We start from the raw sequence: 25,148 nt of genomic DNA, 5'->3' as shown, positions 1-25,148 counted from the left end.
TCAATAAGTCAACTGTACATCTGAGAACCTGGAGACATCTTGTAAGAGGAGCAGATGGCCCATCCAAAAAAAAAATCCCACACTAAACCCAGCATTTCTTCTCATCCTGCACACTTAAACTGTGGAACTAAGCGCCACAGAAGGCTGTGGATTTCACAACCGCTTGTACATGTTTGAAAAGTGAATCAACAACCCACCAAGGGTTATAAATCTTAAAGCTACCAGCTCTGTTTCAGGATGTTCCTCAGCAATTGATTCTGGCTGATGTAAAAGACAGGACGCCAAGGCTAGATGGACCTTTGGTTTCACCTGGTGTGATCCATTCTCTATTCTTATTTAAGACAAGAAGAGTCAATAATATTAATTAATTCCTCTTGGAAAAGTGCAAAATAGCCTTCATCGTGGTAGTCACAACACTGTGCTCACAGGCAGGATGCTGTTAGAGCCAAGATATCTTGCTCTGTCCCTCTGGGTCCTTTCCCCCTCATTTCTTGATATATGGGGTGGCTGCAGCCAACACAGCTCCAAAAGAACCAGATTTATTTTTGCTAGGTGACCAAGGCAGAGCTATGTTTTTGTGAGTTAGAGCATGCTGGACAACCACTGGGGCGGACCTGCCAGCTGGTTTTAAAAAGTTTTGGATGAGTCTCTTAATTGGGAGCCACTTCCCTGCCAGGGAACTTCCTAGAGCATCAATAACTTTTGGCAACCAGCAGAAGATGCTCGTCACAAGCTCCCGCACAAGCCAACACAATATTGGCTTGTGTTTTACAAAGAAATACAGGGTGAAGAATGTGTACTTGGAGATAGTGAAGCAACTACATGAGTGATCAATATGCGCTTGCAATAATGTAATTAAACAAATTGCAAAGGCCCTGATGAAGATTTTATAACTTACTTTGCAAGAGCAGTATCATAAAAATATCTTCATCTGTGTCAGAGTGATGCCTTATCTAAGGACTTTGAGACCAGGGCACGCAAACACCAGAAGCCAGCCTGGACAGGACAGGGAGACATTTTAGTACTGTTTAATTACTGCCGTGTTGTGCCCTTAGGAGATCAATCAGACCAAAGGTCCACCCGGCCACCTCTGCCGACCCCAGTGGGGGCCAGATGCCTGCAGGAAGAAAGCCAACCCAGATGCCTGCAGGAAGAAAGCCAACCCCGTGGGGAACCATATGGTGGTCTACAAGTGTCACTTTGCCTCCTCGCTTCCAGCTGTCCGGGCTTTTGAGCTCTTACCCTCCAAAGCCTCTGGGAGGGTTTTGTTTCAGGGGTTTGCCAACAGCTTTTCCAAATCCTTTCAAAGCTTCTGGCATTCCCTGCATCTCAGGGCGATGGGTCAAAACCCATCAGCTGTCACTCCCTGCTCCCACCTCCCAAGTCTTGCTTGACTTTATGGGCAAGGATCTACCCGGGGAGGGGAAGAACATGGAAAATACAGCCATAACAGCTGAAATACCTTTTAAGATCACCCAGCACTTGTAATAAATGTAAAAAGCAGCTGACATAACAGATGAAATAACTTCCAGCCGGTCCTTGGAGGCTGTGTGTCACATCCATGGCCCGTGAGCTATGCACACAGTGCTGCAGGTGCCGGCCAGAAGAAGGGCTACAAAACACCTAGGACTAAGAGGAGGCCCCATTATTTAGCAACAACGGTGATAAAAAAATGCTTCTGAACTTGCTCCGTCCTATAAGCCAAAGTTAAAAGTCTTTTTTTTGACTTTTTTAACCCATTCTCCTGTGCATCAGCATCAGAAGCGCTGCTTCAATTTTATAATGACCACCACCATGGGTGCACCTTCATCCCCGTGGGGCTCCTGGCTGGAAAACTACATTATCCTGAACTGAATTTCTACCCTACGGCTGTTTTCTTTAATTCCTTTTTCTTTTTAAACCCACTCCTAACTGGGTTGAAATGGGAATAGTGAATCTCTTCGCATTGTGACCCCTGGCATGACAAGCAAGCAAGGAACGCCTTCGTACCAAGGCCGTGAGCAAGGGAAATCGCTGTAGATGGGAACTTTCCATGAATCATCCAGCCAGGATGGCACAGCTCATTTTCCCATCCCTTTTCCACCACAGATCCCATTTCCTTTCTTACACCGTAATTTGGCTGCTCTCCAGACCCCTCCCCAAACTCTCTGGTAGTTGGATGCCTCTTTCCCAAGCACACTGATTGCAACAGAAGGACTAGTGCTTCTTCCTGAAGAAACAGAAATTAAACTATCTTATCCTATAGGCTATATACACAGAATCAACCAGGTTGGAAGAGACCTCTGGGATCATCGAGTCCAACCATTGCCCTGACACCACCATGTCAGCTAGACCATGGCACTAACTGCCATGTCCAGTCTTCTCTTAAACACATCCAGAGATGGTGACTCCACCACCTCTCTGGGCAGCCCCTTCCAATGGCTAATGACCCTTTCTGAGAAGAAATGCTTCCTAATGTCCAACCTGAACCTCCCCTGGCGAAGCTTGAGGCTGTGTCCTCTTGTCCTATCGCTAGTTGCCTGGGAGAAGAGGCCAACTCCCACTGCGCTACAACCTCCCTTCAGGTAGTTGTAGACTGCACTAAGGTCACCTCTGAGCCTCCTCTTCTCCAGGCTAAACACCCCCAGCTCCCTCAGCCGTTCCTCGGAGGTCAGACCCTCCAGACCCTTCACCAGCTTGGTCGCCCTCCTGTGCACTCGCTCCAACACCTCAACATCTTGAAGTGCGGGGCCCAGAACTGGACACAGGATTCAAGGTGCGGCCTCACCAGTGCCCAGTACAGAGGGATGATCACTTCTCTAGACCGGCTGGCTACACTATTCCTAATAGAGGCCAGGATGCCATTGGCCTTCTTGGCCACCTGGGCACACTGCTGGCTCATGTTTAGCCGGCTGTCGATCAGCACCCCCAGGGCTCTTTCCACCAGGCCGCTTTCTAACCACTCTTCCCCCAGCCTGTAGAGCTGCATGGGGTTGTTGTGGCCCAAGTGTAAGACCCGGCACTTGTTCTTGTTGAACCTCATGCCATTGGTCTCGGCCCATCAATCCAACCTGTCCAGATCCCTCTGTAGGGCCTTCCTACCCTCCAGCAGATCGACACTCCCACCCAGCTTGGTGTCATCTGCAAATTCACTGAGGGTGCACTCAATCCCTACGTCTAGATCATCTATAAAGATATTGAACAGCACCAGCAATCCTCCATCCCATTCTCTTTTCTTGAGAAAATTCAAGAGAATTAGGTTAATAGGTCAGCAGATGGTAAGATTTTACTGGAAGAATGGTATCATGAGCAAGGTGTCCGATGAAGATGAAACACGACTCTCATGTTCACTGAGAAGTTCAGTCAAGGACATTGCAAAAGCTTTTCTAGATGCAACTGTTCATGCATGGCGAGTGCTGAGAGAAATGACAGGGCATGTAGTAAATTAAAACTTGTTCGTTAAGTCCCAACAGGTGATTTGGAATAAGCAGAGACGGGTGTGTGTCAAATGAAAGGGAAGAACAGGCAGGGAAAAACAGGAAGGGAGTGGGAAAAATACCCTGTTTTACTGCAAGAATGAAGATCAGCCTGAGAAGCAACACCCATTTTGACCAAAAAAAAATTAAAAATTAAATTAAATCATAATAACATAAAGTAAAAGCCACTCCAGCCTGCACTTTTCCTTTCCAGGACAGCCAAGGTGGCTGTGAAGTGTGTGGATCTTACAAAATGAAAAATATTTGAAGATTGTCAGCATGCAAATCTGTTTTACCATTTACCATGTTATCTATTTTCTAACTGCTGAGAATTGGTCTTATTCCCCCAGCATTTGAACTGAGTAAATAAATCCCTGTAGTCCTTCAAAAGTTATTAGTGAGCAAGAGAGAAAAAGAATTTCTGGAAAGCCAGAAGAAAGATAGGGCAAGCAAGAAGATAGCAGGGCAGCAAGGTGGGGCACTGAAACAGGCTTCCAGGTTTTGGCAATTAAGTTTTTAATGAAAAATGGAATTTTTAGGTTCTTATCTGGGAAAAGGACTAAGGTAAAGGTCAGTTTAGCAGTAGCATCATTGCAACTTGACAGAAACAGAATTAAAGCAGGGAGAAGAGGAGCATGAGTGGGACCCCAAAACCTCTTGCAGCATTTCTAGAGATTTAATAAAAACGATTAATTCTGGAGTCTGACTTTTAACCCTGGCTGCAGCAAGAGAAAACAACCACATATTAGAAAAAGAAACAAATCAATAGCTTTGCCAGTACTCTAATGCCCTATTTATTGATGTCTCATTCTTGTCAGCCATCAGCTACTGGACCTTCTAAAAAGTTTTCAGGATTATATTAAGCTCCTACATTAAGTTATGAATAAATAAAGCTCTGACATTGCCAGCTGCTGTTCTGATTTAAAGAGGCACGAGCATTTCCCCAGGCATTACTACTTCTTTCTGATACCTGAGGACAACTTCAATCACAGCAATTCACACTCAATTTAAGTGAGAAATAGGGTATAAAGTTTTTGGACGGTCAGCAAGTGTCTTTTGACACTCCTACCCATGCAGATATATACTGTTTTACTGCTCCGGCAAATTATCAGCACACAAAACATACCCCAGGGATTTTGGGGTGTTAGAGGAGATGGTTTCTGTAACATTGGGAAAATATCTACATAGGAGCCTCCAGAGGTGTAGATATAAATTGGAAATAGTACAAATTCTTTTGAAAGGAAGATGCTGTTATGTTCCATAAGAGACAGGTACTACGGGGCTCATTTTCAAATCATAAATCTGTTACTGTAGTTCAAATATCACTATAATTGTCACCATGGCACAGCACCTCCTGCACGACCCAAAGACCACAATTCCTTCTTCACCTGATGCACCACAAACACATTTTGAAAAAATAAACAAAAATCTGTATTTTATTCTTTACAAACGAGAGGACAAAGGGAGGACACCCTTTGGCTGGGGCTCCCTGCACCAAGTGGCAGCTTCCTACGGCACTCCCATCCGTGAGCTGACCTGCCACCACCTCAGAGGCAGGAAGGCTTCCCAAATTCCCACACCGTTTCCACATGCCATGCCCTAAAATCATCCACACTCGCCTCCTCAAACTGGCTGTCACCCTGCTATGGTTTTGCTCGTGGTCAAGCAAATGTTTTGCTTCGGCTTAACTACATCGCAAATAGACACCCGCATGGATTTATTATCTTCAATTGTGTTGATCATAAACTCTAAGTGGAAAAATAAATAATTTAATTATTATCAAAGACAGCTCAACATGGACAAACGAGCAATCTAAGCTGTTCTCAAAAGAAAACTGTGTTTCCATAAATCTGTTTTGCCCCATCGGCGTCCACCCCAGCCACGCTGAAGTAGCCACCTCTTCCTATGCTCCTTTCAAAGACGACAGCCTAGAAATACAGTAAAAAAAAATAAAACCAAGCTGCTGTTTTCATCTTACTATGTGGAAAAAATCTTTCCTAAAGCTGTTTAATATATTCATGCAAATTTAAATCAAAGCGTGGCATCTATATTTCACAGAATCGCAGAATGGTTTGGGTTGGAAGGGACCTTAAAGACCATCTAGTTCCAACCCCATGCCATGGGCAGGGACACCTTCCACCAGACCAGGTTGCTCTAAGCCCCATCCAACCTGGCCTTGAACACTGCCAGGGAGGGGGCAGCCACAGCTTCTCTGGGCAACCTGGGCCAGGGTCTCACCACCCTCACAGCAAAGAATTTCTTCCTCATATCTCATCTCAATCGCCCCTCTGCCAGTTTAAAACCATTCCCCCTCATCCTATCACTCCATGCCCTTGTCAAAAGTCCCTTTCCATTACTTTTTTTCAGTACAACACACTCCCAGCATTTATATTTATACATAGACACATAAAATACATACACATATCTTGTGGAGGCCAGGGCAAACCCTGTGTCAGCTTCAACCTGAGCTATTCTCCCAAACTCTTCCTCTCTCTTGCCACCACCCAGAAGACTTCAGGCTGCCGAGTTTTTAGGGATCCCCTCTTTTAAAAGCCAACACACTCGCCAGAAAACCCCAGTTATTGGACCTCAAGAGCTGGCCAGTTTGGTCAAAGCGTTATGAACCAAACTATGAATAAGACTTCTTTAAAAATCCCTCTCCTGCTCACCAAGGTGGGCTCCATTGTTGCCTCTTCAAAACATCAGCCCTCTGTCATGTGCCACCGGTCTTTTGCCCCAGGGTCTGGAGCTCCTCCTGGATCCCAAAAGCAGGTGAAACCCCAAAATGACAGCTCTATCTAATTGTAATATATGATATAACGTAACAGTAAGGAACCAATGGCTCAAACTGTTCCTCTTTTGGGCTGGCCTATGGGAAACAATTTCTGAAGGAGAAAAAGCCTTCTCTTATATTCCTAAAGATTTGCTTTACTATCCTCTTTTCTTCCCCCATCGTTCTCTCTAAGACTGTCCACTGGAGACTAAACCATGTTTGCCATCTAATGAGACGGACGGATGGCCACTCCAAAAACATCACCTCTGGAGAAGGATGTGGAGTGGTCCAGACAGATGTTCTCGTGCAAGGATTCAGCTGTGTGGTGCCACCAAGGCAGCACACCATAATGATGATCTAGTTTTTGTTTGTGAGCCACAAAGTTGCATTGAGTTAATTTTCCTTCGCTCCTTACGGTGAGGGTGACCGAACACTGGCACAGGCTGCCCAGAGAGGTTGTGGAGTCTCCTTCTCTGGAGACATTCAAAACCCGCCTGGACGCGTTCCTGTGTGATATGGTCTAGGTAATCCTGCTCCGGCAGGGGATTGGACTGGATGATCTTTTGAGGTCCCTTCCAATCCCTAACATTCTGTGATTCTGTGATTTGAATGAATTTTTAATTCCCCATTGATAGAAATAATTATTGTAAATAGCTTTATAAAATGTTTTCTTCCTAATTAAGAAAACATCACCAAAAGAAAAAAAAACCTGATTGCAAGTACACTGTAAATTATGTATTACAGCCTTGAGTGTTACTGTAAGATGATGGGGCTGATCATTTCACGCCTTGTTTTGTTCCTGCTGGTGTGCAATGGGATACCGTGAAATAATGCGTGCCATCTGGTGCGAGCACAAACCCCAGAATAACGTATATCGTCACCCGGTGTCTGTGTCAGCATACATATTTCTGTGAGAGACTGGAAGATAGTTGTCATCTGTCCTCCTGCTGTGCAGCACTACGCTGAACGAACGCTGCAACTATTATATCGTCAGGAAGAAAGGTCTTGTAGTTGTTACTACATCCTACACATAGGAAAGCACAGCGTACAATTTAATAGCATGCAATTAAGTATTGCTAAGCAAGTCCCAGTAGAGGTTTGCAAAATTAGTCAAAGATGAAAAAGAAAATGCATTAAAAAATTCCATTTTATCTTGAGCTCTCAGACATAACTGTATTTCACACATGTAGCAGAAACGTCCTAAAGGTTTACCAACTTGCTGAACAGTGATGTCTTACACAGTCCTTAAAGATACTCATTTATTAGCAATTTATCAAGCCGCTGGCTGCTTTACATGACCATATTTTCACACTATTCGATTTAAATCTAGCTACAGAATTACTGAGCTCATTAGCAAACTGGAGGTACAGTATTCCAGGTATGCTGTCTCCCTAGCAAAAAGACACGCCAGTATTACGCTTTCCTTGCACGTTGAGAACATACTCTCAATTATTGAGCTTCCATTTAGTTTCAGAAGATCAAAGTTATTAAGTACTGAATATTTAAATATATGCAGACAAGTATTTATTGTCAATTAATCTCAGCCTGAGCCAGTTAGTCAAAATAATACATTTGAAATGCTGAGAAGTTCTCACCATGGAGGTGCTGTGTGTCACCAGAAGTGTTTAGAGATGCAAGGTAGGAAATCCCTTTTATTTCCCAGTTTGGGTCTTCTCCCAAAGATGGTTTTGGTTGGCACACTATCGCCTGCTCTCCCTCTTAAAGCTGATGTCTTGAGATATTTGATGCTTTTTTAAAACATACCTCCTCTAAGGATCAAGTTTCTGCGAGGCTCTCAACAAACAAAGAAAAAAGTGTTTCGATCTTACAGGTTTGTGGGGGAAAATTTCAAATTATAATTCATCTCCATCTCAGTAGTAAAAAAGTAACCGAAATAAGGGCATTTATTTAATAACCACATTATTTTATACTTAAGGTATAGGTTTGTAAGGGCAAGACTCCAGTTTTGTGCTGAACACATGTCCCTGGCTGCCAAGGAGTGACACAAAATTTGGCCTTCAAATGTTCTGCTGCCTTCTTTTTGGAAGAAGGCTGAATGAGGAGGAATTGAACATCTTATCACAGCATTAAAGAGAAGCCCAATAGCTCTTACGCAGTGGGATGAAGTGTTTGTCCATTAAGATGAACGGGTACTCCAAATTCCTGCCTAAAGTACATGTTTTACTGTTCCTACTCTTATTCCTCCCTATGGAAATAAAACATTTTTATAATAATCACTTGTTGAACATGGATTTACAGTTTCTCTTTCAGTTCTAAGTCATCCCCAAAGGAAAATGTTTTATATAAACAGGTCACTCACATACAATTCCCACCTCCACCAAAATCATATACACACAATAAACAGTTTAAAAACCACCCCCACCACCCTGCCTTCTACCCCATCAAGAAGATCACGATTATGCTCTTACCATACATGAAAAATACTCCAGAGTTCTAAAACACAAAACATTTTGACCTTCAAATGCACAGTCAGGGAAGACATGCAAAGATAAACTATTTTCTGACGTCTACAAACACTGGAAGATCTACATTTGGCCACTCAACTGCAGAACAAACCTCATTTCCTCATTAAGGTGCAGCCTTGTTGCGCCATGCAACTCCAAGTGACAACGCTCAACTCTAACAGCATAAAACTACTCCCAATCTCTTTCCAAATTGCAAGAGCCCCCTGAAGGCACAGAAGTTCTTGAAAAATTATCTCAACACAAGAGCTACATCGTAAGGAGCACTTACCCTTGAAGGGCTTTTTCTCCAAACCAGTCTCCCTTCCCTAGAGTACGGAGAAAGACCGGATCTTCACTGGGGGAGTCTTCACGAGTAACATTCACCTGTTGAAAAGCCAAAACCCCCCAGCATTTAGAAAACTTTAAATTAACAAATAAAACCTATTTGTTCAGAGAGGGATTTGTCATCTCCCAGAGATCTCTCACAGAAAGCTCCAGTCCATATCCCCTCTGGGAATCACTTAATTCTCGAGTCCTGCCCTCTTCCCTCAGCAACACCAACCATCTGAGAAAAGGAGCAGTTATTTTCCACTAAGGTACCTACTACTCTTGCAAAAATGCAATACTTGTGGTTTTTTGAAGGTTTTAACTCTAAACATGGAGTTGGGTGTGTGTGTCCTTTGCATTTTCTGAAATTATTTCAGAAGAAAACCAGTAATTGATCATCTGAACACCCTTGGCTCTGGTTTCCCATGCCAGTATGGGCTATAAATCCCACCTGCCATGTAATGGCAAAGCCCCTAATGTCCACCGGGTGCTGGGGACGACATGACACACCAAGGATGCAACAGGCTCCAGGAAAGACAAATGTTGTTGATGTAATGGCCTTCTATGAGAAATATTTATTCCTTTTCAGCTGTTATCAGAGGTAACTCATACCTCCTATGGTACAAGAAGGCAGGTGAAATACAACCCCCTGCTATTAAGTGCACGGTGAGAATCACCCCTCCCAACGTTAACCATCTATAAATCTAGTTGTCCAGGCTCTGTCTATGGTCAGTGGAGAGGGACAGGCATTGTCAAAGCCTGAGTTTTCCAAAATTTAATTGGGATGAGCAACTCTCTGAAGGTACCTCGCATACATGGGAAGATCTCCCATCTGCTTCTCCTTTTCAGGCTGTTGAGCTTTAATCAGAGCTTCTGCAGATGCAAATTCACCAAGCCAAAATCTGGGATGCCGGACATGTCCTTTCAGATTTAGAGACATTCCAGTTTAATTTCACCATTAAATTTACAATCGTGGCCAGCACTTTCTCCTCTCTTTTACAGATGGGAAAACCAGTGGGTTTGAGTCATTAATGAGTGCTCAGTCTACACCACGCTGCATTTAACATCAGCAGTGACTCATTGAAGATCAGATGAGCGTAGGGAACACGTAATGGATGAGCCAGGAACACTTCTAACCAATGAAAAAAAACTTGGACAAACAAAGGGAACTTTAACAGTTTTAGCATGGGACATTATGTGCTCCTGCTTCAGAAAGTCCCAGCCAGCATACACTGATTCGTTAATTCCATATTTCATTGCTATTTATTCCATGTTTCACTGCTGAGGCTCTACTCCTCCTATCCTGGGCTGTATCCTTAGCATGGGTTAGTTGTTACACCCACTGTGTAGCTCTTATGTCCCAATACAGGCATTAAAACTAAAGATTCTCCAGCTCTGTCCATCTTCTATCAGTCACTGATATCTCCTTTGCAAACCAAGAAGCTTGGAAGAGAAAACTGGGCAGAATTCAAGTGTCCCTGTGGGAATTTCTGTCAAGCCATCAGGAACCAGCCGAGAGTCTGAGACTTTCTCAACAAACCCAAGTGTGTTGTTTTATTTTAGCTCCCTTTTTCTGGCCATCACCTGTCACAGTAAGATAAAGTAGCAAAGGGCAAAGATAAAGCCAAGGAGCATCTCAAGCAGGACTACAGGGCTCTGGAGTAATGGCCAAGGGCGTAGGTGGTTTTCTCCTCCACCCTGCAGGTGAGGTGTAAGGGCTTGAGGAGGTGCAGGTCAACAACAGGCTGCCCAGCTGGTGTCAACAACAGGGATTCGGTTTTTAGGACCAAGGCCCTCTTTTTGGAGATGGAAGACTGCCAGGAAGGGATGGGATCCACCTGACCAAGCGGGACAAAAGCATCATTGCCAACAGGCTGGTCAACACAGCAAGGAGGGCTTCAAACACTTGATGGGGGAGGAAGGCGCACCCTCCCATTATTTTTGCCCATTAAAAAAGGGAAAATTAAAAAAAAAAAAAGGATTTGAAGCATGTAACATGGTTGTCCTTATTGTGGGAGAACAGGAAATATTACTTCTGAGTGGATGGAAGTGAAAGGGCATGAGGGAATACCATCAAACTTGGGTTTCTGCAGTCCGTGATTATCTTCATTCCACCAATTTGTTCATGACTATCTTACTCATCTGAAAAAGACTATTTTTTTCTTCCGATGAAGATTGGCTCCCAGAGATAGAGAGTGGAAGATGATGGTGAAAATCTAGTTTTAGTACCCAAGAGCTGACAGCTTCCTCATAGAACAACCCAACGGCATGTACAACACCCACGCTCTTCCTCTATGGATGCCACGGGGTTTTCGTTACCCTTAATTACACAAGGCCAACGTTAATATGTGCCTTGGTGCAAACATCAGATCCACAAACCAGGAGGCTGGGGTTGGCCTCCTTTCAAGCATATTTATCCATTTGTGTTTACTTTCAATGCATCGCATCTCATGTGCAGTGGGAAATCACTGTGTATTCCCTTGAATATCTCCACCCTGCTACGTGGAAAGAAGCCAAATGTTTCTCAAGTGTAACAGTATCAGGCCAGCTAAAAAAATAATAATAGAAAAGTTGAATGGAAGGAAAAAAAAACCACTATCTATAAAATCCCATCAGGATTTTATGGGAAAAGAGGTTAAAAAGCATATTTTCCCTGTGAGCAGTGGAACGGAAATAGAGACCTTTTTTCTTCCCCAAGGAGAGAGCTCAGACTTCTCTGGCTTCCTATTATTTATTTTGGAGAAGCTGAGAAGTGATAGCCATGGGAATGAAGTCTGGAAGTCAGCCTTGTAAGGGATACTTAGTAAAAAAAAAAGAAGTTGAATATTGTAGGGTATACTGTTAACAAAACCTGAGGGTTTTGGTCATTTACCAGGAGACACAACAACTGTTTTCAACCCCAGTGTATTCACATGTGTAAAACAGCACGAGATCTGTTTTTTTCCCCCCTTCAGGTCACTCTTTCCTACTGATACATTGCCAAGAAATTTAATTAAATGTCAAGTGTTGCAACATTTTGGCCTCAGGGAGGGGAGAGAGAAAGTACTGTCTGGCATGGAACTGCCAGAGCACATCACCACCGTCCCACTTGCCTTCAAAGGGTGTCACCTTACCTTTCCTTTGCTGATTATAAAGAAAGTGTCCCCTCGAGCGCCTTGTCGTATAATATACTCTCCGCTTTCATAGTGCGTCTGTAAAAAAAGTAACAAAAAAAAAATTAAGATGAACAAACAGAATCAGAGACTTATTCAGCAGATAGCTTGGCAGTTTTGCAAGATAATGCTCACGGAAACAACCCTGGGCCAATTTTATCCCATTCTGACATTGGCCGTGCTTTAAAAATTATCCGGTGTCAAGGAATAAAATAATTAAAATGGAACTGTTTATGGCTTGCCCATTTTTCTTCTTACTGTGCTAGTGTCAGCTTTTGCCCAGATGAATTATCCTCACGGCCTAAATCCATTTAGACTAAGTAAAGCAGACACAGGAATTTTCACCAGAGAACACAGTACAAGAACTAAACTGCAATAATATGTCTGTTGTAAAAATAGTTTTGGGTTTGTTTTTTTTTTTTTTGGTTGGTTTTGGTATTTTTCCAGCTTTGCTAGCAAGGGCTTTATTCAGCAAATAATTTTTGTTCTTCTCCTATTATTATAATAGTTTAATCTGTCTTTTTTGCCTTGTTTTGTGGAATATTCCTTGTCAAATTCATGTCATAGCTTATCAACACTTGCACCTAAACTTAATAGGACAGCTTCATCCCTTGTGTTACCCCACCAAAACCAATATGTGTTTATACATCACCAAAAAAATAAAAGCTGGTATGTTCTAAATAAAGACTCTATGTTCATATTTAGCCCCCCAAAAACCCTGGCATTTTCTTCAGAGATGCTTTACCCCCTGTAAATTCAACAAACATCCGTCCAACAGCAAAGCAGAGGCACGCTAAGAGCTTCCCACCCAACATCTCTACCAACATCTCTTACTGGACAAATAAATGACAGTTGGGTTTTTTTTTTTTTTTTTGAATTGCTGCAGGCATCAGGTCTGCTGTGTCCCAGCACCGACTTGTGACAAAACCTCCCCCAAAAATGCCCCCGGGCTCTGGCTTGGGTGTTGTTTGAAGCTACGCTAAAGCACAAAGCCCCAGAAAAGATCGCCAGCTCTTGAAATCCCAAAGTATGTATAAACAGCAGCAAGGATAGATTTAAGCTAAGACAGAGGAATTAATCAGAATCCTGGAATTTGGATAAGCCTGAGATGTTTTCTTCCAAGGGTATTTTATTGTCCTGCGTATATTTATTTATCTTTACACTCAGCCTTTTTGGTAGCACTTACAGACTGATAACAGACTCCAACATGAAAATAAATAAGTAAAGGCTTACGTAAATTTATCTGCTACATCTGAGGAAAACAATTCCTTGGTTTGGGAACACCAGGGATATTTATGAAGAGTAATTGTTGTAGGAAAAAGAAAATATATTAAGTGAATTATAACACCGAATTAATCAGGTTAGTTCTCTGAAATATAACCAGTTAGGTTGTGGGTGCTTATATCATCCTAAAAAAAAAAAATCCTGGGTAAATACAATCAGAAAGTCAAGGCAGTATGTTAGTCATTAACACTCTTCAGACTCTCCAGAAGATTAATAAATTAAAAAATAAAGTTCTCTATCAGGGTCACAAGTACCCAATATTATCATGTCAGTCTTCAGAAAAGGGATCAGAGAAGGTGGGTCAGGAAGACTTAACTTGTGGGTTGCCCTGATAGACCTAAAAACCACAGCATTTTTCCCATTTCCATGTGCCAGAGTGGGAAGAAGAAAAAAAAAGCCTGGAGGAGACCATGGACACAAACGCACAGAGTTTTGCTTCTTACATGAGGTGTTTCTGGATAGTAGATTTTGAGGACGAACGTTTTTGAACATCCAGGTTGAGACTCCTTGAAATGGCCTCATTTTATAAGGTGCTGGGATCATACCCTATCAAGTGAAATCTTGTAGGCACCCAAAAATCCAATGACTGAAAATACTGGTCAAAAGGTTTCCAATTTTAGGATGTGCAAACTATACTCATTAGACATATTAAACTGCTACTGCTTTTATGACTTGTGCAATTTTCAGCTGATACTGCCTTATAGCTGATTCTCAGCTTGTGGCCAAATAACACGTTCAACATGACAAAACCATCTTCCTAAAAGGCCATTTCTTGGTCTTAAGTCACCAGTTCCAACTGCACCAACCACTTCACACTGACACTCGCAGTCCTACTGTCATATCTGATTCCCGCCCACGAGGCCTCCCAACCTTCCCGCCCACGAGGCCTCCCAACCTTCCCACCCACGAGGCCTCCCAACCTTCCCGCCCAGGCTTCCATACAAGGAATGGAAAGAGAACAAATTTGAGCTTTGAAGGATCTGAAGCTGCCTCTTACTTTAGCTTCTCTTGCCTACTGTATATAGTTTTTCCTTGGCTCTAAGATCATTCAAAATACTGCAAGTCCTTCTTCCAACATTCAAATCATATTCTTCTAGTCCTTCCTCGAGTGCCCATTCACGCAGAGCTTTCATTTCGCTTGGCCTCCTCCTCATCGGCGCCTCTCTCCATGCCCTTCCTGTGGTCCACATCTTCATCTTTATGTATTTCGGCCCATTTCTTTCACAGCTAATTCCATCTGGCCTTACTGCAATTATCCTTGCTTGAATCAACCTGTCCTTCCCCATCTTCTGACAACGCTCCTCCTCATAAATCCTCCTTTTCTAACACAAACCAACTCATCCGTGTGCTTGGCCCTTCTAACCGAATTATTTCCGTCTGTTTAGACTGAAAGCACCGTGCAAAGCAGGCAAAGTACCTAAGTGCTCAGTTACAACACATGCAAATAAAAATAATTACAAGTCTCTTGCTTTTACCCGGCCAGGTATATGGTAACAACACATCCTCAGGTACATACAGTACCATTATACAAAGTCATCTGAAGAAACGCTTTGGCAAATGTTGCCCATATTCATGGTAGAGCTAATTCATAATTGAGCAACACAAGCTCCATTTCATCCAGAGAAAACCAGTCCAAGGACAATATGAGGAAAATCAACAATTCCTACAGCTTTACGATGGTGTGGTAGCACAGGCAAAGGAATAATAAGAAGCAGCAAAAAAGAAAAGCAGTAAAACAAATGGGTTCGATGTGTCTACTAGCTTGAGACTGACCCCATCACTTCTTTTGGACTCGCATTCACATGATTAAATTCAATGGCTGAGCTCTAACAAGCTGTTGGAAGCCAAACTCTGTTGAAGGGAATCCTTCTAATGGAGTGAATAACAATTTGTTGGCATCTTCTTAAATTCTAGCTTCAAAGCCCTTAATATACTGGTCAAAGAATTTCCAGAATTACTTTAAAATAGGTAATAAATATTGCTATATCCCACCTTTGCAGTCACCAATAAAAAATTATGCAACTACTGTAACACCCCAGATTTGGGCTTAGAACTTGAACTTTTTTGGGTTTAGACATTTCTCCCAAGAGAAAGGGACACTGGCCAGAACACTGTTATTTTCAGAGGCAATACCAAAGTTCAGTGGTGAAAGCTAATTTAATATCTCAGACAGGTTTCACTGAAAGCTAAGCATCACATACGTTTCTGAGCATACTTCTTAAGACATAGGTCCTTCAGGCCACAACAAAATTAAAGCAAAACACAGAAATTAATTCCTAGCTGGAAGAGTTGACCAGACTATATTAACTATTCTTACATTTTCTTCTCTCCAATAGAAACTCAGAGCTAAAATCCAGCATAAAAATGGAATGGAGAAAACCCGAACAGAAACACAGGTTGCAGAAATACAGCTGTACGACCTGCCAAGGTCAAGATAACCAGGCAGAGAAGTGAATAGTTACAAGGGTCTTGCATGTGCGGGGGGAAAAAAGGGTTATAAGCCAAGGCATTGAGGTCCCAGTTTGGCATCAAAGTCTGAGAAAGTTGGTGCTCAAGAAAACAGCAATGAGAAAGCCAAGAAATTACTGCTGGGAACACTCATATACCACTGTCATGAGACCCCACTTGCAGTGCTGCACCCAGCTCAGGGCCACAAAGATGCTCAGAGGGCTGGAGCACCTCTGCTCTGGAGACAGGCTGAGAGAGCTGGGGCTGTTCAGCCCGGAGAAGAGAAGGCTCTGGGGAGACCTTCTAGCACCTTCCAGTACCTCAAGGGGCTACAGGAAAGCTGAAGAGGGGCTTCTGACAAGGGCGTGGAGTGATAGGACGAGAGGGAACGGTTTAAACTGAAAGAGGGGAGACTTAGATGAGATATGAGGAAGAAATTCTTTCCTGTGAGGGTGGTGAGACACTGGCCCAGGTTGCCCAGAGAAGCTGTGGCTGCCCAGTCCTTGGCAGTGTTCAAGGCCAGGTTGGATGGGGCTTGGAGCAACCTGGTCTGGTGGAAGGTGTCCCTGCCTGTGGCAGGGGGTTGGAACTAGATGGGCTTTAAGGTCCCTTCCAACCCAAACCAGTCTGTGATTCTATGAACAAGACTGTTGTTTTATAGAATAACACTGGGTCCTTCAGGTACTTCTCTACGGAGTGAGAGCTGCTTTATCCCCTCTTGAATAAACCCCTAGCACCCCATTTTCCTACGTAATAAATTTTCCCAGTCTCAACCAGTAAGGGGCCGTATCCTTAGCAATGCAGGGAAGTCCATGGGGATGCAGGTGCAAGCCAAGCTTGCAACCCAAACACTCATGTGTTTATCAGAGTATAGTTAAGTGCTCCAGTAAGAGGTTTCTTCCTAAGAAAATAAGTGATAAATTGAAAATAAGTGATAAATTAAAAATAAGTGATTAAAAAAAGTCTCTTGTTTTTTCTGCTTTTTTTTTTGGCACATGCAACACATCTGAAATTAAAGATTGAAGGTTTCCTCAAAAAGCAAGTTTTAATTCTTCCACTAATATTCATGGCTTTGATTTCAGTATCTCTCCTAATACATGGTTTCATTCCCATAAGCATTTAAATACTTGTAAAATAAAGGTTTCAATTCTTGCCAGTGGAGTTCAACTCTGAACTCAAAGCCATGGCATTATATTTACAGAAAGAATGTGCCAGGCAGGAACAAAAAAGAGAAAGCTCTAATTAGCTCTCTCAGGGAAAGAAGAACAGGTCCTTAACCAAAATGTTTTAGTAGGAAACAAACCCGTAATATGTATAAGCAAGAAAAAGTCATGTACATATTACATAAAATCAAATTTCCCTTAGATTTACTTCATCAACACTGAGGCAAGTGCGACAGGAGGAGGGGAAATAAAAAAATGAAATTAGAGAGCCAGCCCAATTAGTATTTCGAAGTTCCTGGAGCATTTCTCAACTGCTGCAAGCCAGCACAGTGTCAGCGGAGCGTTTCCAGCACCTCAGACCAGCTCGTCCTCTGACCCCTCAACCTTTATTTCTCTGTAACTCCTCTTTTTTTTTTTTTTTCATTGCAAATTCCACCTAACACCAACTTGCTAACTTTCCAATCCTTCCCTCTGGGGGGTGGAGAGTGAGGCGGAGTCTTGCTTTTGTGGGTCACCATGGTCCAAGGAGCCTTAGTGGTGTCTTCTAAGGGGGCACGGTGCTGATGCCACCTATCTATCTCTGCCTCAGCTCCCGTAATACTGTGCAGCCTTCTAACTGTTTCCTTCAACTCAGCCACCTCACATAACCGATCATCAACCCGTGCACACCTTGAGCAGATACTCACACCTTTTCACCAGGGGAAGGGTTGGGGCACCACTTGTACTGAAGCCTCTTTCCTTACTGGTTCCGTCTGGGTGAAAGCATCAGACTTCCCTGGGGCCCTTCTCTGCAGAAATGCCGGGTTTGGCTCTGAGGCGAGTGCACACCATGAGGGCAGGGGCCTGAAGCACTTGCCTGGGGTGTGGGCCCACAGGGGGTTTTGCAGGGCCCGGCCCTGCCCGGGCAAATTACCCGCGCCGCTCATGCTCCCCAGGGGCCCTTCAACTCTCCCGTGGTGCCTCCGCCTCCGCCCCCTCCTCACCTGGTTCGCTGACGGGAACTTCCAGGCCCAGCCAGGCCTCAGGGCCGCTGCTCGGGTGGCCCCAGGTATGGAACCCGCCTGGTACAGCCCGGCTTCTCCCTTGCCCGCACTCACCTCAGTCGCTGCCGACTGACAGATTTCTCGAAAAATGTTACTCAAGTATAAATGAAAGCTGTTCGGCAGGCCCAAGCTAAATGTAGGTACAGAGAATAACCAACGTACATCGAACATCCTGAAATCCAGGCAAACAGTCACAGCTCTTATTAACTGTTAATATTATTTCCCCTTAGAAAAAAAAAAAAGATAAAATTGAAATAAAGTCATTTAAAAATCCAAACCAACCCCTAAACAAGGCCAGTTGCGATGCAGCACCAGAGCCAGATTTTAATCCAATGCATGTACTACTCCTGTGTCTAACGGCCTTCACACATTTAGGTTAAAATCAACCTCAGCACACAGAGAAGCTTGAATCTTTCACAAAATATCTTTTCCAACCTAGATTAACGCAAGTCCTGAAAGCTCTTCCTCTCTTTAAAGTTCTCCTGTGTGGCCCATCAGCACAACAACCTCCTGGAGATCTCCAGTCTGCCCAGTAATAGCAGTTTCTACAAAAATATCTTTTTTCCCCCCACCTTTCTTCTATTGCCAATTTTACTTAAAGCTAAGAAAAAATCCTAGTGCCAAAGGGAAAAAAATTATTTACTCGCTGGGTTGGAGAGGGTAAGACGTTGATAAGCCTCCCTGATGTGCTCAGTGTCCCCCACAGAAGAACTAGCAGAGGCGCTGAGCATCACACAACTGAGTCAGATTATGCTCTAAAAAAAAAGTAAATATCCCGCTTTATGAAATCCTCCGTCCCGTGCAGAATGCCAATGCGCCACCCCAGCCTTTTCTTCTTTGTTTGCAACGGCGACATCACGGCTAGAATCAGACGCGTGTGTTTGAAATCTCAATTTCTCCACCTCGTTCTTCCCAGAGAGGTTTCTGTCCCAACCCTTCATTAGGCATGGAAACAACTCACAGCTCATAAACTCAAAGTATTCCACTAATTGGAGAATAAAAAAAAAAAAAAAAAAAAAAAAAATCACCTTTCTCACCTCCCAACACTACACCCAAAGAGCCAAAACTTTGTTTGGTGGGAACAGCCAAAGCAGAGCAGCTCAGATGGACACCCCTCCAAGGGCGGCCAGATGCATGTACAACATCTGGGCGCTGTCCAAGACCTAGCCTTGTGCCACCATCATCTGTGCCAACCACAAGTGCTTTAGATGCCTTCCCATGTTTTTGTCGTTCCTTGCATGCCACCACATTGTGACGAAGTCCTCCTCTGCAGCACGCTAGGGGACACCTCTCCCACCATGCAAAGAAAAAGGTGTCCCTGCCTGTGGCAGGGGAGTTGGAACTAGATGATCTTTAAGGTCCCTTCCAACCCAAACCATTCTATGATTCTAAAACATGAGCTTTGCAACTTGAGACACCCATGTTTGGGTGCAGGATTTGGCCCACTGACCTTCCTTTGTCAGTCACCAACTTCAACTGGAGCTACTGTTCCTGACCACCATCAAAACCTGAGAAGCTTTTAAAGCCCGACCAAGTGTTGACACAGGCTTCAGAGAGAAAACTTGATGCTGGAGACTAACCCAACGGTTAAACTTCAGAAAAGCTCATTTTTTCCTCCAGCTGGATGCCTTTGACTGCTGTGTTTATTCTGAGAACATTTGGAAAAAGGTGGAAAATAGATTGTGTATTTGGAGTGCTACGTAACCCACGTCAGCTGTGGTGCCCCAAGGCCAAAAACCCTGCCAAAGGGCATGTTAGGGGAGCAGAAACACAAAGGTGGCTTTGAAACGAGGAGTTTCACTCCCTGCAGACAGGTTTGCACCACATAAACCAGTGAGGGTAACATGGATTTGATGACAGTGCTCAATGTATAATCCATCTCCCTCAAGGGGTATTTAAAAAAAAAAAAATACATCTAAATATGTTATTTTGCTGGCGGTTTAAAAAAAACATTCACAGAACCATCAGCAAAAGTCCAAACCATAAGCAGCTTTCAAAATACTTTTTGTTTCTGTTCTGGACTTTCTGCCTGAAACATTTTTTCACGTCTGAAATGACAACAGCAATGCTAACAAAACAGAATTTAAAAAAATGAAATGTTTATTTGCTGAAAAACGCTGCAAAACCAAGCAGGTTAGTATTGGTCTTCTGTACTGAATTCCTTAGGAATCACAAAACTTGGCTTCCCTGGTTTTACTATGTATCTCACTCCCATGAATTATCTAAAAATCCTGCTCCTTGAAATAGCCGAAGGGCAAAATTAACATATTGTGGTTCTCTCTTGATATTTATCCCATGACTCAAAGCGCAGGGGGTGGGTCTGATTTTTGACCCTCAAGGTGTCTCAATACCCCTCCAAAGAGCAGCTTAACTGAAGTTAAGCAAGTGGGGAAATTAAAATAGGAGAAAGATTCATAGCTGATGGGAAGTGAGGGTTAACTCATGCCTTTTAATTCAACATCCTGGTGGAGCACAGGGTTGGGAAAGCAGATGAAGAATGATAAACCAGATGGGGGAACCTGCTGAGCAGCTCATTCCACATCCACCTGCCACCACGCACTGGGGGGTGAGGAAGTGCAAACTGGCCCGTGGTGGGGTAACACAGTACTTTATTACAGAATCAATCAGGTTGGAAGAGACCACTGGGATCATCGAGTCCAACCATTGCCCTGACACCACCATGGCAACTAGACCACGGCACTAAGTGCCATGTCCAGTCTTTTCTTAAACACCTCCAGAGATGGTGACTCCACCATCTCCCTGGGCAGCCTGTTCCAATGTCTAATGACCCTTTCTGAGAAGAAACGGCACACCTCCACCATCCCAACTGGTTGTGAACTTCAGCTGGAAACCTGTGGATGACCCTACGGCAACATGGGGTTGCAAATGCCTATTTTCACATTCATCTGGCTCTAACTGAGCTGCAAGCTTCTGCACGGAATTTTTCTTTTCCCACTAGTTTCTCTTTTTCTCACTAATGGATCACAAACATAATTCTTCTTTCTTAAAAGTCAAGCTATTTGAATTCAAACTAGGTATTTGAATATATATTTTAAAGTCAAAGCTGTTTTGTAATAGCTACAGGAGACTGTCGCCTTGGTAAAGCCTTGTGGTAAACATGTTATTTGTACTGCACTGATTCACTGTGACTTCTTAATGGACTGTGACAGCGATGAGAAAACAACATGCTCCTGGGCACATTTTGTGCAGTCTGGGTGTCTTCTCCAATTGTGGGGTCTTCTGCAGTTTACAGGTTGCTTCTGATTCCTGCAAAAAGCATCCCCTGAGCAGCAACAGTCTTAAAGCACCCAAAGGTGTGTGTGGATGCTCAAGTCCAGCATACAGAATAACACAAATCACTCCACAGTGTGTTTATCTGTCCTTGACTGAGGTTGTCTTCCCATCCTCACGAGCTAGGAGGTGAGGATCTGGTAACAAAACAAGCTACAAATCAAACAACAAGGAGCAACTGGTATGCTAAGAAATGCCTTTGCCTTAGACTAAAAAAACCACGTTGGTGGCACATCTCCTAATATAATATATGCTTCTGAGAACTCAGTCCGTTGATTTCTCCACGGGAAAGGAATATAAGAGGATGTATGGGAGCAAAAAGGTACATTCAACAACTATTTCGTTGAAGCAAAAGCAAGTACAGTCTACACCTACCCCACTGGGTACAAAACAAAATGAATAAAACAGCAGCCCTACAACAGTCCTCTGCTGTTTCTGAAATTTAAAGATGCAATAAATGTTCCTAATTTGAAGTTCTTTGGTTAAATGATTGCTTTAATTTCCTGGTTGTTTCTTTTGGGGTTTGGCACTACTGTTCCAGGAATCTGACTTTCATCGTGCGGTGCAGAAAGCCAGTAGGGAGGGAGTACGTGACACAGGTAGGGATGGAGCTGCGGCTGGTACCCTCCTTCTCTTCCTTTTTCTCAAAACCTCCTCTAATTTCAGTGCCCCACGGACATACAAGCCATCCACGAATTAAGCTCAAACCAATCCTCTCCCATATGAGCTGCTGGGTGGTAGCCACCAACACTGCTGGGGACAAGGCAAGCTAGGCGATTGAAACAAAGTTACAAAAATTGAAGCTGTGGAAGAGAGAAACTCAACATACTCAGTTTAGAGCAAAAGACAATCTCCAAACTGCGTTTTTTTCCAACTCTGACCAGAGCTCTGACAAGTCCTTAGGTAAAACTGCCAATCCTGAAACACAGCCTGTTTTCACTGTGAATTCAAGACTTTTGCATTGCCCTCTAAATATGACATTACAGTTGCGACCATTCAGGAGCTTCCTGAAGGTTGACTTCTTGTGTGGAAAGACACGGCAGCACCACATCTCTGGTATTTCCACAACCCAGAGCACACAGCTGATCAGTTTGCTTTCCTTTTACACCATAAAAGTGAAGGTCTTAACACCAGAACATCCAACCTTTACACAACACTCCTCCTGGTAATAAATAGGACCACTTGTAACTTTTGTGAGATACATACTCAAACAAGATCCATTACATTTGACACTAAACAAACATGGCTTATCAAAGCTGCCCCCTAAACCAGGCAATACTAAGGAAAAGGGCATGAACTAGGGATAAACTTCAGTGGTATCATCTTCTAGTCATGAAAAACACAACATTGTCTTTTTTACTCTGATTTTTATCACCTTCTAGATTCCACTGGACTTCAACCCAGTGCTCATCAAGCGCAATTTTCCAGGATACATAAAAGGCAGCACAAGGTACAAGGGACCATATTTGGCAAATGTTGGCCCAGCTTCCTGTGTTCAAAAGGGAAAACACGTGCACGAGATGGAAGGAGCTTTTGGCCCTTTCCATTTCCCACTCCTGAGCATCTTCCTCACCACCCAAGGTGGCGGGTGGCACTGTTACAGAAAAAAATGCCTTTTCTGTGCTCCCCATGCGTTTTTCAAATGAAAAATTTTCTACTGGGGCTTCTTCTCTCTTTCATACTCCTCAAAAGTCGTCAGAGACTCCTGTGGTGAAAAGAGGCTTCTCTGTCCCCTCCCACATAATCCCAAGGTTTGCTCAACTCTTCCTTTATTGGAACCTTCTCATCTGACATGACTAAATTTCTTGGGCAGGAGGCAAGCCCTCCTGTCACCCTCAAGTTTCTTTCCCAGCCCACTCTCAAAACCAAGAGTTTTGAGCAAACCTGAGCATGTTCAGGGACTCCTGTGCCCACAGGACTGCCTGAACAGTAGAAGCTGTCCTGTGTAGATGAAGATTTGTTGAGCTTCAAAGATTTTTATACAGCCACCTCTAAGGATGTTGCAGAATATCAAGCAGATGACGAGACATCTACAGACTGTGAGCCAGGATGATTTGTGCTGGATGAGTCCATTAAGGCTTGTAATGAAGCCCTGAAATACAGTTTTGATTCCTAAATGCACCATGCACTTTTAAGGGAGAAAGAGGAGGAAAGAGAAGCGGAAAAAAAGGCATTATTCAGTTTAATGCATTACTGCTAAAGAAATTTCCTGCCTTAATCTGCTCTAAGAGTAGACACAAGGCCTTAGAAACCACATTTTAACTCTCCTTCCATCCCCACTGTTACTGTAATGCAGTCTGACAACCGTTTTTGGAGAGCAATCAGGCTTCCTGAGTCACAAACAGCCTGGGAGGTGACCACCTCTCAGCCACTTTTTCTCTGCGTCGCTAAGGCAAACATCTGTTTCTCTGTTTCTGCCTGGAAAACAGATTGAGTTGCAAAACGCTGTCACCAGCTGGTGCAAGGGCCACCGCCACCCTGACCCCCAAGTCTGACAGTGTCCCTGCTGCCCACCCCAGGTCAATGACAATCTCCTTGAGTGGGGAGCACGTAGGGCAGAGGTTCAAGAGATGCTCAAGCTGTTGCCTGCAGCCCAACATCCTTTCATAAAGGAAGCTTGTAGGAATATAGTAGGAGCTCAGAAGTGCTAATTTTTGGGGGTGTAGCCACTGAAAGTGGGTTATCTACCTGCTACATAGCAAAGACTGACGTGAAAATACACGAGGAGAAAGAAGGGACAAAGTAGGTGACTGGGCAAAAAGGAGGGTTGAAAATCCTGATGCTCTTGGAGAAAGACCACGTGTAAAGATGTTCAAAGGATGAGAATGGGCGAAAGGAAGGATGAGGGGATCAGAGAAGGAAGCTCAGCCCTGCCACCACACTTTTATTTGGTATCACGAGGGGCCACCAGAAGAGATCAACTGCAGAAGTGCTGTCAGTGGGGGAGAGCTCCATTTCCCTAAGTGCAAAGAAACAGGAAAAGAGAAATAAAAGTAGATTAATGGGCAGGACAATCTTCTGAGAAGAAACAGGATGAGAAAGGGAGGAAGGTGAGGATGCTGGAAAGTTCAAAGGGATACAGATGGAGATGAAGAGGGTAAAAGATGAAGACAAACCTCAGAGATGAAGAGGGAGAACTCAAGGAGAGGTAGGTCAAGGATTAGGAGAGCACAGAGGTGGTACAGGTGGGTGAGAGCAGCACACTGGACAGGCTAAGGAGAAAGGGGAGAAGACCTTTAACAAAGACGGTTGCTCAGGAAGACAAGAGAAACTGGTATGGAAAAACCAGGATTTATTCCCAGGAGAGATGATGGTGATAATGAGAGACAGCAAATTAGTGGGGTGAAGTTGACAGTGGTATTAGGCCACAGATCAAGCTCGTCAAACACTCTGCTTGCTAGCTAAAATAATAACTGATTCACAGATAATCAACGTGAAATGGGGAGAATTAACTGAGCAATGAGTAATTAGAGAAAGGATACCTAGGCAACAGAGGGGAATTAATTTATCAGTTACCCTGACTAAAAATTAGCAAACAGTAAAATCAAGTAAAATTAAGTAAAAAAAATAATATATATATATATATATATCAAGTTGCATGGGGTTGATGCTGAAATATCAAGCTGCCAACTAGAAATTGTAATTATTAACATGAGAAAACAGTCTGCATGCCCATGACCAGTCACACACATTTAATTTTGAGTATAAGCTTTTGTAGGATTGAAATCTCTCCCTTAACAATCCCCA

General features: G+C 43.5%; 1 protein-coding gene across 2 annotated transcripts in view; it reads right to left on the bottom strand.

Moving 5' to 3' along the window:
- Positions 1-25,148, bottom strand: part of PRKG1 (protein kinase cGMP-dependent 1) — a 577,366-nt gene that overhangs the window by 120,850 nt on the left and 431,368 nt on the right. The window contains exons 6-7 of one of the 2 annotated variants that reach the window (XM_068416564.1): positions 12,134-12,211; positions 8,983-9,077 (exon numbers count right to left, since the gene is read on the bottom strand). In XM_068416564.1, coding sequence (XP_068272665.1) covers positions 8,983-9,077; positions 12,134-12,211 — 173 coding nt within the window. Of the gene's footprint in view, positions 1-8,978; positions 9,078-12,133; positions 12,212-25,148 lie in introns of those variants that run through there. The other variant, XM_068416566.1, reaches the window with a different exon arrangement.

The sequence above is a fragment of the Nyctibius grandis genome, chromosome 20 (assembly GCF_013368605.1).
Source record: "Nyctibius grandis isolate bNycGra1 chromosome 20, bNycGra1.pri, whole genome shotgun sequence".
Lineage (NCBI taxonomy): Eukaryota > Metazoa > Chordata > Aves > Nyctibiiformes > Nyctibiidae > Nyctibius > Nyctibius grandis.
Note: the sequence above shows the minus strand (reverse complement) of the source record. Positions and strands in the feature narration are given on the sequence as shown.